This window comes from Cucurbita maxima, unplaced genomic scaffold (assembly GCF_002738345.1).
Source record: "Cucurbita maxima cultivar Rimu unplaced genomic scaffold, Cmax_1.0 Cma_Scf00023, whole genome shotgun sequence".
NCBI classification, from domain to species: Eukaryota; Viridiplantae; Streptophyta; class Magnoliopsida; order Cucurbitales; family Cucurbitaceae; genus Cucurbita; species Cucurbita maxima.
In genome coordinates, this window is record NW_019272039.1 from 2577622 (window position 1) to 2593192 (window position 15571).

General features: G+C 36.2%; 3 protein-coding genes across 9 annotated transcripts; 1 reads left to right on the forward strand and 2 right to left on the reverse strand.

The window, feature by feature from the left end:
* Window positions 1-607: 607 nt before the first annotated feature.
* LOC111497206 (protein RMD5 homolog) lies at window positions 608-4524 on the reverse strand. 4 transcript variants are annotated; one of them, XM_023147922.1, is made up of 2 exons: window positions 4384-4524; window positions 608-2082 (listed from the first exon to the last, which is right to left on the reverse strand). In XM_023147922.1, the coding sequence occupies exon 2, from the start codon at window positions 2065-2067 to the stop codon at window positions 901-903; it is 1167 nt and encodes a 388-aa protein (XP_023003690.1). In that variant the 5' UTR covers window positions 2068-2082; window positions 4384-4524; the 3' UTR covers window positions 608-900. The 4 variants fall into 4 exon arrangements, with proteins under 4 accessions (XP_023003690.1, XP_023003688.1, XP_023003691.1 ...); XM_023147920.1 differs by having other exon boundaries at window positions 4354-4524; XM_023147923.1 differs by lacking the exon at window positions 4384-4524 and adding an exon at window positions 4093-4359.
* A 619-nt stretch (window positions 4525-5143) lies between these two features.
* Window positions 5144-10313, reverse strand: LOC111497209 (tRNA-dihydrouridine(20) synthase [NAD(P)+]-like). 4 transcript variants are annotated; one of them, XR_002720576.1, is made up of 10 exons: window positions 10154-10313; window positions 9770-9875; window positions 9091-9229; window positions 7603-7711; window positions 7350-7486; window positions 6422-6558; window positions 6029-6135; window positions 5748-5875; window positions 5420-5580; window positions 5144-5302 (listed from the first exon to the last, which is right to left on the reverse strand). XR_002720576.1 is itself a non-coding variant. In XM_023147929.1 (9 exons), the coding sequence occupies exons 1-9, from the start codon at window positions 10196-10198 to the stop codon at window positions 5511-5513; spliced, it is 906 nt and encodes a 301-aa protein (XP_023003697.1). In that variant the 5' UTR covers window positions 10199-10313; the 3' UTR covers window positions 5173-5510. The 4 variants fall into 4 exon arrangements, 2 of the variants coding, with proteins under 2 accessions (XP_023003697.1, XP_023003695.1); XM_023147929.1 differs by having other exon boundaries at window positions 5173-5580; window positions 7350-7414; XM_023147927.1 differs by having other exon boundaries at window positions 5173-5580.
* A 1017-nt stretch (window positions 10314-11330) lies between these two features.
* Window positions 11331-13967, forward strand: LOC111497417 (phosphoenolpyruvate carboxykinase (ATP)-like). The gene is made up of 10 exons (XM_023148201.1): window positions 11331-11536; window positions 11611-11789; window positions 11869-12022; window positions 12102-12287; window positions 12367-12665; window positions 12741-12914; window positions 12997-13062; window positions 13131-13309; window positions 13399-13737; window positions 13824-13967. The coding sequence occupies exons 1-10, from the start codon at window positions 11331-11333 to the stop codon at window positions 13965-13967; spliced, it is 1926 nt and encodes a 641-aa protein (XP_023003969.1).
* The last annotated feature ends 1604 nt before the right edge of the window (window positions 13968-15571 follow it).

Consider the following 15571-nt stretch of genomic DNA (forward strand, 5'->3'; position numbering starts at 1 on the left):
CCTCCAATTTTCATGTGTCCTCCTCTATGGTATGTCACATGAATCATTCTGTTCAGAATATACAATAGTAGAGGAACAAGTAAAATCATTGGCTATAGATTTCAAAGAAATGTATGAACTTTTCAATATACACAGGTAAGAGAAGAATGATCGGTTTTGACATAACTTTCAAAACAGTGGCAATTGGTTTTAGACTTTTGGTTGGTAAGTACCTATAAAAGTTTAAAAAAGTACTCCAAAACATTACTAGAAGAAATAAGCTCTTTCTTCAAAAGTATTGATAAAAAGAATTCCTTCACTTAAAAGTACTATTATGAACTCACCTTCAATATTCTCCTCGGATGTGTTCTGCTGTAGCCCGTCTCTGATTGGAATAGTGGGGTTTACTGGGAGCATGGATCTGTAATGGTCTAACCACAAATCCACCATCGCCATCGTCAAGGCCGAATGATGATGAAATTAGGCCCATGGCCAACCAACACCTGAAGAAAAGGCCACAAAAACACCCAAGAGCTGATATATAAATGTCTCAATTGATAAAAATCTAATATCTAAGATTAGTGCTCATGCTTCCCTGATCTCAATTATACTTTGTAGGAAAGAAAAATGGAGAAAATATATTTATTTGATAGGAGATGAGCTCCAGAAGCAGCTAAGCAAACTCCCATGCTGTAAATCTACCGAACTTAAAAGATGTCTGTGGAGTGAGTTGCTCTAAATTCCCAACACGTAGAAAGAATATGTATTTACAACCAATACAGCAACAAACAGTACACAACTGACCATCATTTCCCCCCATTTCACACCCCCTTTGTTACACCATACAACTAAATCCAGCAAATATCGGTTCAGTTGAAGAGAGAAAGTTTCATACAACATTAACCATGACTTTTGTGTGTGTCAAAAGTACAATTGCCTACACCGTGTAGCATCGATGTCTGTTGGACAATACGGGCACTTAAACGATTTTGTGCTGTTTTTAGACATCTTCATGATAGACTGCTTACAGAGGACATGTCCACACAGCATCAACATTGGTGGATTTTCTTCAGTTGACTGTTCCTTTGACACCGGACAAACAAAGATGGAGTGGAACTGAAATTCTCTGCCCAACTCCACCGGCACAGGCAACTGCTTCATAGATTGCCATTCCTGTTTCTTCCCAGCCATGACATTCATAAATTTCAAGAGGGGAGGCAAGCCCTGGACCCCTGCTGCAACTGTTACGCCCAATGGGCTCTCGTAGGACTGACCAAGAAAATTGCAGAACTGCCTTATAAGCTCCTCAGCAACATTTTCCCAATTGGTTACTGACAATAATTGTGATTGGGAATATGGGGAGCAATCAAGCCTTCCAGTCCACAAGAGGCAAGCCATAAGCTTCTGAAGTTCAGCCAGGTGGTTTGATGCAAGAGGGGCCAGGTACGTCCTAGCATACTTCAAAGCGTCATGTCTATCTCCATTCTGTAGAATCTCCATGAACTGCATGCTATGAAGTTTGAGCAAAAGATCTGACCCACATTCATTAAGTTTATTTGAGTTATTCAGTGCCCAGTTCAGAGCTGGGTCTAGATTCCGGGACTTCATGGCTTCAAGGATCTGATACATTTCCTGAAATGGAGATCTCATCGAGGCAGCAGATTCTGATTCGCCAGCCTCACTAATAAAGCAGTCACCAAGTTCAAACATACCCTGACGATAGAAATGACTAGCAATAATCTGGTTAACAGTATGCCTATCAAAATCAACATTTCTATAAGCTTTTGATATATCTGGATTGAAAGATTTCTCAACAAGCTTTGGATACTTGGTCAGAGCGGTATTCAACTCCTTCTGCGTGCTTTCAAGCTGAGTGAGTGGGGCAATATCTTTTAATTTAGTTTTGAGTTCAGAAAAAACCGACTTAAGATTAACTGGACATTCAGGATTATCAGCCAACTGTATTTTTTGTAGCACTTGCTCCAGTTCCAGATGAATTTGATCAACTACTTCATGACTTTTGGAAGAAGATAATTTCTGCTTCTTCGTCACACGATCAAATGCATCTTTAATGCTGTCCAACTCCATTTCTTAGACTAATTCCTGCAAAGAAATTCCCATGTCAAACAAATTGGAGCAGAAAGATATCAAGAAGCTAAAAAAGCCAGAGACAAAAATGACAAGAAATACTAATAGAAAGGAAAGGAGGGAAAAGAGAAAGCATACAATATGCCATTAATTTATTAGAGTTCTACTAAGGAAAGAGAAGATCAGACTCTAAAGTAGAATCATTTACCTACTTTTTAGCTGAAAATCCAAATAAGTAATAGGAGAAAATCCAGTAGATTGTAATAGACCAAAATGTTTCCACCGCTTCAGTTTCCCATTTTATTTATTTTAGTAAGAGTAGGGGTTCCACAACCCTACTACCTTCAAGGGAGGTTGTGAATGCCTAATTTGTTCAGCTCGGCTAAGTGGACAGTTTTCCGCTTTAATAGACCAATGAGCTCCCAAGTTATTGGGATTCAACTAAGTTATGTACTAATTGAATAAAAAAAAAAAAAAAAAGTAAAGAACCCAAACCTACAGATCACTGGTCATCAAGAGCAAATATAAATATAAAGCGCTAACAGAGCTCAAATACAAGTCTTTCTCTTTGCCACTTTATTAGACTTACAGCTACAAAATCACATCTACAAATCCAAAAGTTAAAGACGTAACATCACTATCCCACTCCCATTTGCCACACCATTCAAATCACTGCCCTCTAAACCTTCCTCTTGGGTCTCATCACCATTATTTTACCAAATCTATTGGAGAGAAGGAGAATCAAGTAAGAGGCTGATTTTCCTTTTCTTGACTCAATTTAACCCTAGTTTAACAACAAATGCTGTAATAAAGCAATAATTGTGAACAATGTGAGGCACCACACCTACTGCCAGGAACAGAAGAGCATAGTTTGCTCGGGCGTTATAAAATAGCGATCAAGACAACCTGGGGTTCTTTACCAAATACTTGCTATGCATTTAATTCAAAAACTTGGACCAATGAGCTCCCAAAATATCTAAACCCAACGGTATTTGCATGTTGTTTGAAGCCAAAATTAAAGAAAGAATCTAAATCTACAGGTCAATAGTCATGAAAAAAAACTCTAAATAAAAATACTTATAAGGATCTTTTGAAAAGCTTGAAGTTCAAACACTTCTGCAGAATATGCATTACTACAGAGATCCTTTCCAATATTGGGAAAAAAAACTCTATTTTCAATTTTCACCTAAGTAAAAGGCAACTGCACATTTAGAATATAATATAGACGATCATTTGCTTAAGACAACAGAAGTAGCAGAGCTGACTGAAGTCTATCCAGTGTCAATCACTTTTTAACATTTTTTTTTTTTTCCTGAGAGTCAATCACTTCTATCTGAAAGATACACTTCAAACACCAGATGAACAATAGATGAGGAGATAAGTGGTGGAAAAAGGGAAGGGAATATAAATCAATTTTCATTCTCAACCACAGTTTTGTTAGGGACCGATTTGGCAGTGGCACAAAATCTTCTGCAACAAGCTTAATGCATAAACAAGATCAAGTAATTGGGAGCCCAAGTGATAGTGAGACCAAATTACGGATGAGGAAAAACAAAGTAATTGTACAGAATATATTAATCGATAATGAAGAGCTGTCATACATGAATATGTGGTATTTGAAGATAAAATACCCTCGCAAAGTGTGTATACTAAAACTATTAAAATGAAATTTGTACCGTGAGAGTGCAACCATCCGAAACACTGGATATAAAGAAAATTAAATGGTAGAAACTGCTCCCTTGAAAATTTATAACGAAAGAAAAAGATACCGATGTCAAATACAATCTATCAGTCGATAATTACCTAGCGATTGAACAGTAGGTTGAACACAGAAACTACTAACATATGCACTAGACGATATCCAAAGTAAGACGATATAAGCCGAGGAAAAGAACTTCGAGGATAATGAACTAACTTGCACAACCCCAAAAATTGGGGAACAAAAGAAAACAAAACACTCAAAGCCAAAAAACACAAAAATCTATAATTCGCACTCCAAAAGAAGTTCCCAACATCTGTAATCACCTCGAAATCTTGATAAATATATGTTCTTATGAAACCGAAACAAGTAAACATATAAAAAAAACAAAACTCAAAGACAAGAAATTGAAGGATTGGAATCAAGGCAAAGAAGAGATGCGAATCTGAAAATAGAAAGCGAGAGCAAATCGATTCAGATAGGAAAAGAAATTTATCCCGAAAAGAAGATGAATCTCGATTCAACAGAAATGCAAGAACATATAAAAATTAGATCTGAATATAGTATGAGGAAAATGAAGGGCATACATAGATCAGCAAGAAGAGGAGAGAAGAAACCTTGGTAGGAAGCAAGGACCCGAATGAGAGGGATTTTTCCCTTTCCGTTTCCGTATACAGCTTTTATATAAAATTGAAGAAAATACGGATAATTATGTTTTATTTATTTAAATAATTAATTTTTGTATACATTATAAAGATTCTTCCAACAAAATAAATCTCAACTTGTCGTTTTCTTTTTATTTATATGCAATTAGATTATTAATGTTCTAATAATTCATATTTTTTTAATAAAAATTTCCGTGGTTTTTATTTTACTTATAATTTTAAAAATCTTATTAAAGTTAGAATTTTAAAATGAATGCGATTAATAGTAAATTCTCATATACTTATTTATATGATATTTAAATTTATTTATTTTTTTTCAAACTATTTTTAAATGTATTTTCTTGTTCATGTTTTTTAAAATATTTTTTTTTTCATAAACACAACTTGAGGCTTAAACATACACCAACGTTATCCGCGAAGTCTAAATTTTTCACGGACAACATGTTTGATGGATTAAAGCAAATGCTGCACAATTATTATCCTGCTGCCGCAAGAGTATTGATTGTGACAAATGGAATTAGAGGCTTGAACACAATTATTGAGCATTCAACTAATGAGTGCTCGCTCCATGGACAAATTAGAAGATTGTAATGGTAATTAGATAGAAAATTTGGCAAACTTATGGTATGGGTCGTGTCAATTTGGTCAAATGTTTACGAGTAAAATGAATTCATGATTGGTGTTTTTATCCCAAGACTAATTTTAAAAGATATTAACCCATTGATTGATTGAATGATTGACTGAAATCAACGAACTGGATGAATTTGGCAACAATAAGCCAAAGCTTTCAACTTGGAACATCCTAGAACCATAAATACGCATTCCAGAAAAGCAAATAAAGCCAGGCATCATGTGCGGCAGCTTAATAACTCTGTGTTTTTTACACGACAAGAATGAAAGGGTAAGAAATATGTTGTTAGTATTGAGCTGCTGTAGAGCACATCCAACTTCTCCATAACTAATAAAATGGGTTTTACTGAGAGAGTACCGAGGTTGTTCGTTTCTCAGTTTCCATGTCGAAGCAATGAGCAGCGCCTCTGATCTGAACGCAGCGCCTCTGATCCGAACTACGAACGACGTCATCTACTTCCATCGAACAAACGCTTCTCTTGAACAAATTGATTGTACTTTTCCTCACCATAAAGTTTCCTATATATCATACATAAAATAAAAGAGGCATGATTAGCTTCCAACTAACGTGCTATATCAGTTCAAATGCAATTAAAATTAAAATGATCACGAAGAACGTCTAGCATCCCACAAGATGGCACTATTAATTATAAATTAACAGCAAAAAAATAAAGAAAAAAACTTACGCTAGATCTGCCAATGTATCAGATTTTATCACGGCCTTTCCTTCTGGCAGTTCAAGGCAAGAATAATGCATTATCATTTCTTTTAGCGTGTGCTTTGTACTTTTGATATCATTGTCCCACAAGATGCTCTGAGTTCAACACAACAAATCAGTCGCTTCAAATTCAGTTCGTGAATGTGTGTCTGCATCTATATATACTTACAAGGGCAGTGTACAGCTCTAAAGCATCAACTCTAATTGATTCATTGACTAAATGTACTGCGTACATGATATGTACCTCACCTTTCTAACATATTCTCTTTTCACCTCTTCCCATGGTAATTTGCCATCTTCAGAGAAGATTGAAGCATTCCAAAGCGCTCCTCGAGCAACCATTACTGACGAAGCACCTTGAGCAATACCAAATTGTTTTAATATATAAAGCAAGAGATCATGAACGGACAACTAAAAACTTTAACGGCTTGAAATAGCATCTCAATCAGCCCAACCATATTATTTGAAACCATCATATTCAAATAATATAGAGTTAAACCATATATGCAAACTTTTTATTATAATATCTTAACCGGTTAAATTATATTTTCAGGTTGGGATCATATTCAAATAATTTTGATCATATTCAAAGAAATTCAGGCATCATCAAGAAATCCATAAAACTGTGCCTTTTGAGCAAACCTGTAGCAACTTTGATATGGTGAAAATCTTCGTACTCAAATATATCACCGTTCGCAATAACCGGGACAGACAATGCTGCCACGACATCTGCAATCTCACTCCACTTAGCTGGATCTCTGGGCCTATCTGCAACTCTTCTGCAAGTTATCGAGCACGACTACAAAGACATATTAAAATAAAATGAAAACAAAGAGCACATACAGAACTTATAGAAGTATCACTTGGAACTAAAAGGTCTGGCCAAATCTAATTTACTCTTTCTCCCTGATGAAATACAACTCGGTATTTTTTATTTTTTATTTTTCCTTTTGTCTTTCTAACTGATGTAATACAATTCAGTGTCAACCCAAAATGATACAATCTGCCTCCTTTACTTATAAACAAGCAGCCTCTCACAGTAGTCTCCTAGAAATCTCTCAAACCTACTATCCCCTTATGAAAAAAAAAATTGTAAGCCTTAAAATGCAAGAGACTCATCCAAATTACTACCCTCCTTAAAGCATGAAATTATATCTAATAGTTTCTAGCTAATGAACGTCCACAAAATTACATCTAAATAACTAGCTAGTGAACGGACATATGACATATCTGCTTCTACCGTTTGAGCCTTTCTTTCATTGTTCTGTACAACAGAATTCAGTCTTTTAAGGTTGATACATATTTATCACCTCCACTCTCAGATAGCATGTTTAAGAAAACGTCAACAATGTCAGTGTGAGCTTAAAATGAAATGGCCATGTTAACATTGAGAACAATGCACTAACATAGACGACCAAACCAATCCAATTTTACCAAGAAAGGGAAAAGGGATCAATTTGCATGAGAAGAACCATTCTCAATCGATTCCAGAAAGCATAAATTTCTTGAAGAAGTTCGCTAGTCCATGATAGTATTAAATAGAAGGAAACTGCAGAAACCAGAAGATCACCTTCCATGAACAGCAAGAGCTGAAACGCCAGTAGTCTCTATTCGCCTAGCTAACTCCACTGTATCCTGAGATGAATTTAAAAGTCGAATCTTACAGGTAATTGGAATGTCCAAATTCCTCCTCAATGTTGTCAAAATCTAAATTAAGAAAACATACAAATAAAAGGTGAATAGGTAAGTAACATGTTACAAATATAGAAGAAAGAGAATAATTTAGAAAACTATATCAATTCGTAACGATAAGAATTGCGTACATCATGAATAAGGTCTGGCTTCTTCAACAGTGCAGCACCCATGCCCCCACTGATGGAAAATGACTTAGGGCAACCCATATTGATATCTATTGCAGCAACGTCTTGACATCTAAAAAGGAAAATTCTCCATCACTTATACAAATATAGCTTCATTAGAAAAAGAAACATTCTTCTCTGACTAAAGACCTAATTCTCTCATATCATAAAAAATGGTAATTAAATCAGCTTGAAATAACTAAGGTCCGGTTTCAAAACAATTTTATTTTTGGTTTTCTGCATTTCAAAAATTACAAGTGTCTCCTCACGAGTTTTTAGTAAGTTTTTCTCCTTCTTTAACAACACATTTGATTTCTAGACAAAATTTCAAAAGCAAAGCAAAATCAAGCTTTTTAACACTACCTTATTTTTGGTTTCCAAAATTTGGGTTGGAACTTCTAAATGTTTTTAGAAAATAGGTGATAAAGAAAAAAAAAAGTACACGTGAAAACAGTGTTTACAAGTTTAATTTTCAAAATCAGAAAACCAAAAACAAAATGATCATCAAATAGGGCCTAAAGAAAGTATAGACTTCAATAACAATATAGTACAATGATGACACATGACTTATAATAAGTAAACCAAGCAAAGCAATAAAACAGAGAACGCTAAAGTACAAATAGCCTGCACCAAAAACCTAGCAATATAATGCAACAGCTCACAGAAATCAACTTTCAATTACTAAGAGAACATTTAAAAGCATCAATAAATAACCCATTCTTACAGTCAAATTGAATAGGAACTCTCTTAATTTGCCAAAATTTTGTACCACAGGTTCGATCTGTTATAATAGCAACCATTGGATGTTGCTTTGGCAGACGAACTGAACAAGTTTGGCTAAACCTTAACTAAAAGCCTATAGCCGAGGGAAAGACAATGAAAACAAACAGTTCTATCAAGGAACAAAAACCTATCATAATGTTTATTCACACAAAATAAGACCATTTACCCACATCCAATCTTGGGTAGCAATCTATGCCTAATCGATTAATAGGTTTCATTTTGTAAGAAATTGGACTGAAAATTTCTTAATTGTTCCCAATTAGTACCTAATCAAAACCTAAAATGAAAGAGAACAGGAAATAATCAACTTAGCCAATAGAATCTCATGAAGTTATCACGAGCATCACATTAAATGAATAAAAAAAGAGAACTAGCGACTAAAAAACAAGTTCTATCCATAACTGAGCCTGTTAAGAAAGAAAAATCAAATCCATCCCGTTAATTGAATAACTTTTTAAAAAATACTAAAATTACTACCAAAATTTAGTTCGATCTATAACAGAGCCTATTAATAAAGACACTTAGTTGCAGAATAAAAAAAATTATTACAAATTTGTGCGGAGTAAGGAACAGGCAGGCTGGGACTTGATACTCGCAGGATCATAAAAGCATCAAAATTGCAAGAATTAGGCTGTATAATCAAAGAAAAATTGGGAGTAACGAACTTACACTAGTTGAGCAGCACTTAAAGCCCTCACAGCATTAGAAGTACCCATTTGAAAAACAACTTGATTTTTTTCTAGGCTGCAAGTCCTGAAAACAACATTGTCTGTCCCCTTTTCTACGAAGTCAACTGCACCGACGTGCTCTAGATGACAAAGAGAAGTATCAGAAGTTTTATAATTGGTGAAGAAAAGGGAAAAGGCTATGCTTATTGTGACCTTCATTTTCTCAGCCACTTACCAAGCACAACATTTTTTCTTCTAATTGAAGTCGTATTTATAGAAGAAAGGTAAAAATTCCAACATATTGTTTGGGCTTTGGATAAATAATTGAAAGATGGATAAATGATAGTGTCCAACAAACACATTCATAAATATCAATAGAATGAGAAAAGGCCTGGATTTCTCCCAATTTCGAAGTTATGGTTGAATTCAACACATCATTTTATCGGATCAAAATTCCATTTTAGTGCCCCTAACATAAAGGCGAGTTTTTCTAGTTGGGTGCATTTCCGCTGCCTGCGTTCATTTTTGAGTCCGTTCGTATTGCAAAGCTTTTCTCAGTGAAAAAGACTTCATACGAAGATAGTAACACTTGTATTTCATGATTTTTGCACTTAGTGAGAAAGTACAATTGAAAACCAATACCTTAAAAAAACTTCAACAATAGAGAGGAGGAAAAGTACCATTTATTCTACGCTCGCATTTGATCATCTTATGGTCAATAATTTCCTCTCCATAGGTGATGTCTGCACCGTATTGTGCAGCTAATAATCTAAACGGCAAAGTCCCCTGAAAACAAGAAGGACCAATCACAAAAGACTACACGAAAAAGATTTAATTGGCGGGAATTTTGCAAGAAATAACTACGATTGAAAGATATACTGATAAAGCAAGCAGAGGAACCTAAACAACACGAACTAAGCTAAATCCCATAACATTGCTTGACGTCGAAACCGAAACAATCGAGCGAGAATTTTGCAAGAAATAACTCCTAAGATTAAGAGAGATACTTGACTAAGTAACAAGAATAACTCAAGCAGTGGATACGATAATTTCGTCGAACTTACAACGCGAACCATAGGAGCAAGGACGAGCTTGTTCTCGTAATCCATCTTAACCGTGAGCGTTCGGACCAGAAAATCAAGCAATTATTTCTACGTCTTCTCCTCCGGCTAACCGTAGGCCGGAAAACTGAAATGTAGAACAGAGTTCACAATGGGCTGGACTCTGACCTGGGCTTTCGGTCTATTTGATCACTCTTTTAAATCTCTATTTCCTTAAATTGTATCTGTGCCATTCCACTAGCGGGACTTTTTTTTTGGGGGGGGGGGTCTACTTTTCATGTTTCATCTCAGGTCCTTCTAAAAAATTATTTCGTACTCTTTTTCGATTAATGTGAGTTTTCACAATTCATCTCTTTATAACTCAATTTCTTCATTGGCTTCTCCAAAAGGTTTTTAATACACAATTGGGAGAGAGTTTCACACTCTTATATAAAGAATTTTTAATTATACTCCCCAACTACAACTAACTTTGAATATCACAATTCACAATTCACCTCTTATGAAACAAAGTTCAAGTTGATACTCATTCATCTCTCTTGATATCTCGTCTATTAATTACACCTTCTTAATATTTTATATAACTATCTATTGGAATTTCTAATATTTTGAACTAATAATCAAAATATCAATATTAAATAAAAATGCTAAATTAACCAACTATTTTTTGTTTAGGGAAAGAAATTCAATCTAAAAATTCAGGGTTAATATAGATACGATTCTAACCATTTTAATTTATGAATTCTTAAAATGTGTGTTATATTGTATCTAAACTCTTTAAGAATTTAATTAGTATGGTTAATTTTGACGACAAAAAAAAAAATAATAATAATAATAATAAAAATAATAAATAAAAAGGGCTGAAAGCAAATAAATAAATAATTTTCGGTTCAACCGAACCAATTTAGCAGGCAAACATGAAAAATTCTGCATCTTCCCAACAATCAGGTGGGTTGACCTTATTTGGCAAAAGACCAAAGAAAGAGATACAATGATTCCGAGACCACCGGATCTTACATTCCCAAAATCCAAACTTTAGGCCCACCCGTGTATGTCGCATGGTTAGAAAGCGGTGTGCTCGTGAAGCCTTTAAAAGGGCATCCATCCCCACGACACTAATCACGCATTCATCAAACTTCTTCACTCTTTTCAAAGCCTCTAAAGAACCGTTCGTAGCAACGAGATGGCCGATAAGAAGATGGCGAACGGGAGCGGGAATGAAGTTTGCCACGACGACAGCTCGTCGCCGATCAAGGCTCAAACCATCGACGAACTTCATTGCCTACAAAAGAAGCGATCGTCACCCAGTACTCCGATCGACTCGTCTCCGGGCGCCGTCGCTGCGCTTTCCGAAGAAGATCGCCAAAGGCAACAGCTCCAGTCAATCAGGTACAGACAAAACCACGATTTGTTTTGCCGTATGATAATATCATTATTTTAATATTTCTTTGGTTGGAATCCAGTGCTTCGTTAGCATCGTTGACAAGAGAAACCGGGCCGAATGTGGTTAAAGGAGACCCGGCCCGGAAAACTGGAAGATCCAAGGTTGCACACATGGCGCAGCATCAACTTGTACCCACTATTAATATCAGCGACAGCTCTATGAAATTCACACACGTGCTTTATAACCTCTCCCCTGCAGGTTTTAAATCAATATTTAATATTATACCGTATGAAATGACGTCATAGTTAAGGTCAACGTAGACGGTGTCGTTTTACAGAGTTGTACGAGCAGGCCATAAGGCATGAGAAGGGGTCGTTTATGACATCCACTGGAGCATTGGCGACGCTGTCGGGAGCGAAGACCGGGCGATCTCCGAGAGACAAGCGAGTTGTTAAGGATGAGAATACCACAAAAGAGCTCTGGTGGGGAAAGTAAGTAAAAACGACGCCGTCTTAGATTGATTTCCTTTACTAAATTAGGTCATGATCTCTTATTTGTTATGGGTTGCAGGGGATCTCCAAACATTGAAATGGATGAGCACACTTTCATGATCAACAGAGAGAGAGCCGTTGATTACTTGAACTCTCTTGACAAGGTCTTTGTCAACGACCAATTCTTGAATTGGGATCCCGAGAACAGAATCAAAGTTCGAATTGTCTCCGCGAGAGCTTACCACTCGCTGTTTATGCACAACATGTAAGTAAATTAGAAATCACGAATTTACAACAATAATATAATATTGTCTACTTTTAAGTATAAGTTTTTTTTATCACAGGTGCATTCGACCAACTGACGCAGAGTTAACGAACTTTGGGCGACCAGATTTCACTATATACAATGCTGGGCAGTTCCCATGCAACCGTTTCACTCATTACATGACATCTTCAACTAGCATAGATATGAATCTGGCAAGGAAGGAAATGGTGATCCTTGGAACCCAATACGCTGGTGAGATGAAGAAAGGGTTGTTTAGTCTCATGCATTATCTCATGCCCAAGCGAGAGATTCTCTCCTTGCATTCTGGCTGCAATATGGGCAAAAACGGCGACGTAGCCCTCTTCTTTGGATTATCGGGTATGCCATAACCTATTAAGCCTCCGAATACCTCAATCCATCTAACGTTTTTTAACGATAATATGTTTGTTTTAGGGACGGGAAAGACTACTTTATCCACAGATCACAACCGATATTTAATTGGTGATGACGAACATTGTTGGACTAACACCGGCGTATCGAACATCGAAGGAGGTTGCTATGCTAAATGCATTGACCTTTCTCGTGAGAAAGAACCTGATATTTGGAACGCCATCAAATTCGGAACCGGTAATAATAATAATAATAATAATAATTTTTGAAGTATTTAATCCTGATAACTAATCCTCGCTAAAATTATTTGGATGAACAGTGTTGGAGAATGTAGTGTTCGAAGAGCACACTAGAGAGGTTGACTATTCGGACAATTCAGTTACAGGTATAACTGAATTAGACGTTAATTAAATTAATTTTATTATTATTAATTATTTAATATTTTTTATACAGAGAACACCCGAGCAGCGTATCCAATCGAGTACATACCGAACGCTAAGATACCATGTGTGGGCCCACACCCAAAGAACGTTATATTATTGGCTTGCGACGCATTTGGTGTTCTTCCTCCCGTGAGCAAGCTCAATTTGGCTCAAACCATGTACCATTTCATCAGTGGATACACTGCATTGGTAAAAAAAAAAATCACTTTTTTTACGGTGACTTTGTTTTTTTTTACTGTTTACTCTTTGTTGGAATTGAGTGAAATTGGAAATTATAGGTGGCTGGAACTGAAGACGGCATAAAAGAGCCACAAGCGACATTCTCGGCTTGCTTTGGGGCGGCTTTCATAATGATGCATCCGACCAAGTACGCCGCCATGCTCGCCGACAAGATGCGGAAGCACGGCGCCACTGGCTGGCTCGTCAACACTGGCTGGTCTGGCGGCCGATATGGCTCCGGTAGCCGTATTAAGCTTTCTTACACCAGAAAAATCATCGACGCCATTCATTCCGGCGAGCTCCTGAAAGCCCAGTTCCGTAAAACTGAAGTTTTTGGACTTGAAATCCCCGCCGCCATTGAAGGAGTTCCCTCCGAGATTTTGGACCCAATGAACACCGTAAGAAAAGTGGCATTCAATTACGCTATGGCTAGTGAAATATTTGCTTACATTTATCGCTGATTTTGATTTTGGGATTTTTGCAGTGGTCGGACAAGGGTGCGTATAAAGAAACGCTACAGAAACTGGCGACTCTGTTCAAGAATAATTTTGAGACATTTACGAATTACAAGATTGGCACAGACAATACTCTGACAGAGGAAATCCTTGCTGCTGGTCCCAAATTTTAATATATATATAGCTTTTGCTGACGTGGAAATCATTCATTTATTACTGTATTTTCTTTTTTGATTCTTCCAATTTTGTTTAGGAAGCTGTTTTGCTTCTGTTTCCATTTGATTCCAGAGGCAAAGAGTTGGGAAATAAGGGAGACATATTTAATGCAATATATTTTATGCAATTTCTGAAGATTTGTTTTCTTCTTCTTATTATTATCGTCTTCGCTGTAATCAGATGAATCGATCAAATGGGTAAAAATAAATTAAATTCAATACCATAAAAAACGTGTCTTGGACATATGATTTGATCCATAAATAATGGAATTCTAATTGATGAGGTATGATAAAAGTGAAAATTATTGTGTCCAGTGTTAGACGAACACGACTCTCCACAATGGTATGATATTGTGCACTTTGAGCATAAGCGCTCATGGTTTTGCTTTGGGCTTCCCCAAAAGGCCTCACCAATGGAGTTAGTATTCCTCACTTATAAACCCATGATCATTCCCTAAATTAGCCGATGTGGGACTTTCATCATCCAACACCTCCCCTCGAACAAAGCACGCCTCCCCTTAATCGAGGCTTGACTCCTTTGGAGTCTTAGTCATTTTTGACTGCCTTCGTACCTTCAAGGAGGCTTGGCTCCTTTTTGGAGTCCTTTGTTCGACATTCGAGGATTTGTCAATCTATTGGCATGGCTAAGTTTAGGGCATGGCTCTGATACCATGTTAGACGAACACGCGACATTCGAGGATTTGTCAATCTATTGGCATGGCTAAGTTTAGGGCATGGCTCTGATACCATGTTAGACGAACACGACTCTCCACAATGGTATGATATTGTCCACTTTGAGCATAAGCTCTCATGATTTTGCTTTGGGCTTCCCCAAAAGGCCTCACCAATGGAGTTAGTATTCCTCACTTATAAACCCATGATCATTCCCTAAATTAGCCGATGTGGGACTTTCATCATCCAACATCCAGAACTTCTACAAACCCATGATCATTCCCTAAATTAGCCGATGTGGGACTTTCATCATCCAACATCCAGAACTTCTACAAACAATGCCGACTGTTCTGTGTATGAGTTTATTTGTCTAAAATTTAGATTTTAAAAGTTGTTATGTGTAATTAAACTAGTAATAGAGAAATTAATAAAAATCAATCATAGTGTTGGTCGCAAATGTTATGAACAGTTTCCAATCTGATCAAATTATATAATTTAATTTCTATAATGTTGCGAAATAATGTGATTGACTTCGATAGGATGCATATTTATAGTATTTTGTTATTAATATAAAAATACCCCAATAGAAAAATAGTGACATTTTTTTTTTTTTGGTAACATTATGAAAAATTTTATATAGCATTCAAATTACAAATTACAAATTACAAAAGAGTGCTATAAAAATCTAGAAATTTAAATACATCGACTACATATTTTTAAATAGTGAAATATCAACAACGATCTAAAGTGTGTTGGATGGTGAAAGTCCCACATCGGCTAATTTAGGAAATGATCATGAATTTATGAGTGAATACTAACTCTTTTAGTATGAGGCTTTTTGAGAAGCCCAAAACAAATCCATGAGAACTTATAAATCGGCCATAAAAAAA

Excerpts from the sequence above, each read along its gene's own strand:
- LOC111497206 (XM_023147922.1), bottom strand. The coding sequence starts at position 2,067 with ATGGAGTTGGACAGCATTAAAGATGCATTTGATCGTGTGACGAAGAAG.
- LOC111497209 (XM_023147927.1), bottom strand. The coding sequence starts at position 10,198 with ATGGATTACGAGAACAAGCTCGTCCTTGCTCCTATGGTTCGCGTT. Across the intron at positions 6,559-7,349 it reads GCTCTTGCTGTTCATGGAAG|AAGAGTTGCAGATAGGCCCA; the intron begins GTGATCTTCTGG and ends GATAACTTGCAG. Across the intron at positions 5,876-6,028 it reads AAAGAGAATATGTTAGAAAG|AGCATCTTGTGGGACAATGA; the intron begins GTGAGGTACATA and ends TGTTGAACTCAG.
- LOC111497417 (XM_023148201.1), top strand. The coding sequence starts at position 11,331 with ATGGCCGATAAGAAGATGGCGAACGGGAGCGGGAATGAAGTTTGCCAC. Across the intron at positions 11,537-11,610 it reads CAACAGCTCCAGTCAATCAG|TGCTTCGTTAGCATCGTTGA; the intron begins GTACAGACAAAA and ends GTTGGAATCCAG. Across the intron at positions 12,023-12,101 it reads AAAGAGCTCTGGTGGGGAAA|GGGATCTCCAAACATTGAAA; the intron begins GTAAGTAAAAAC and ends TATGGGTTGCAG.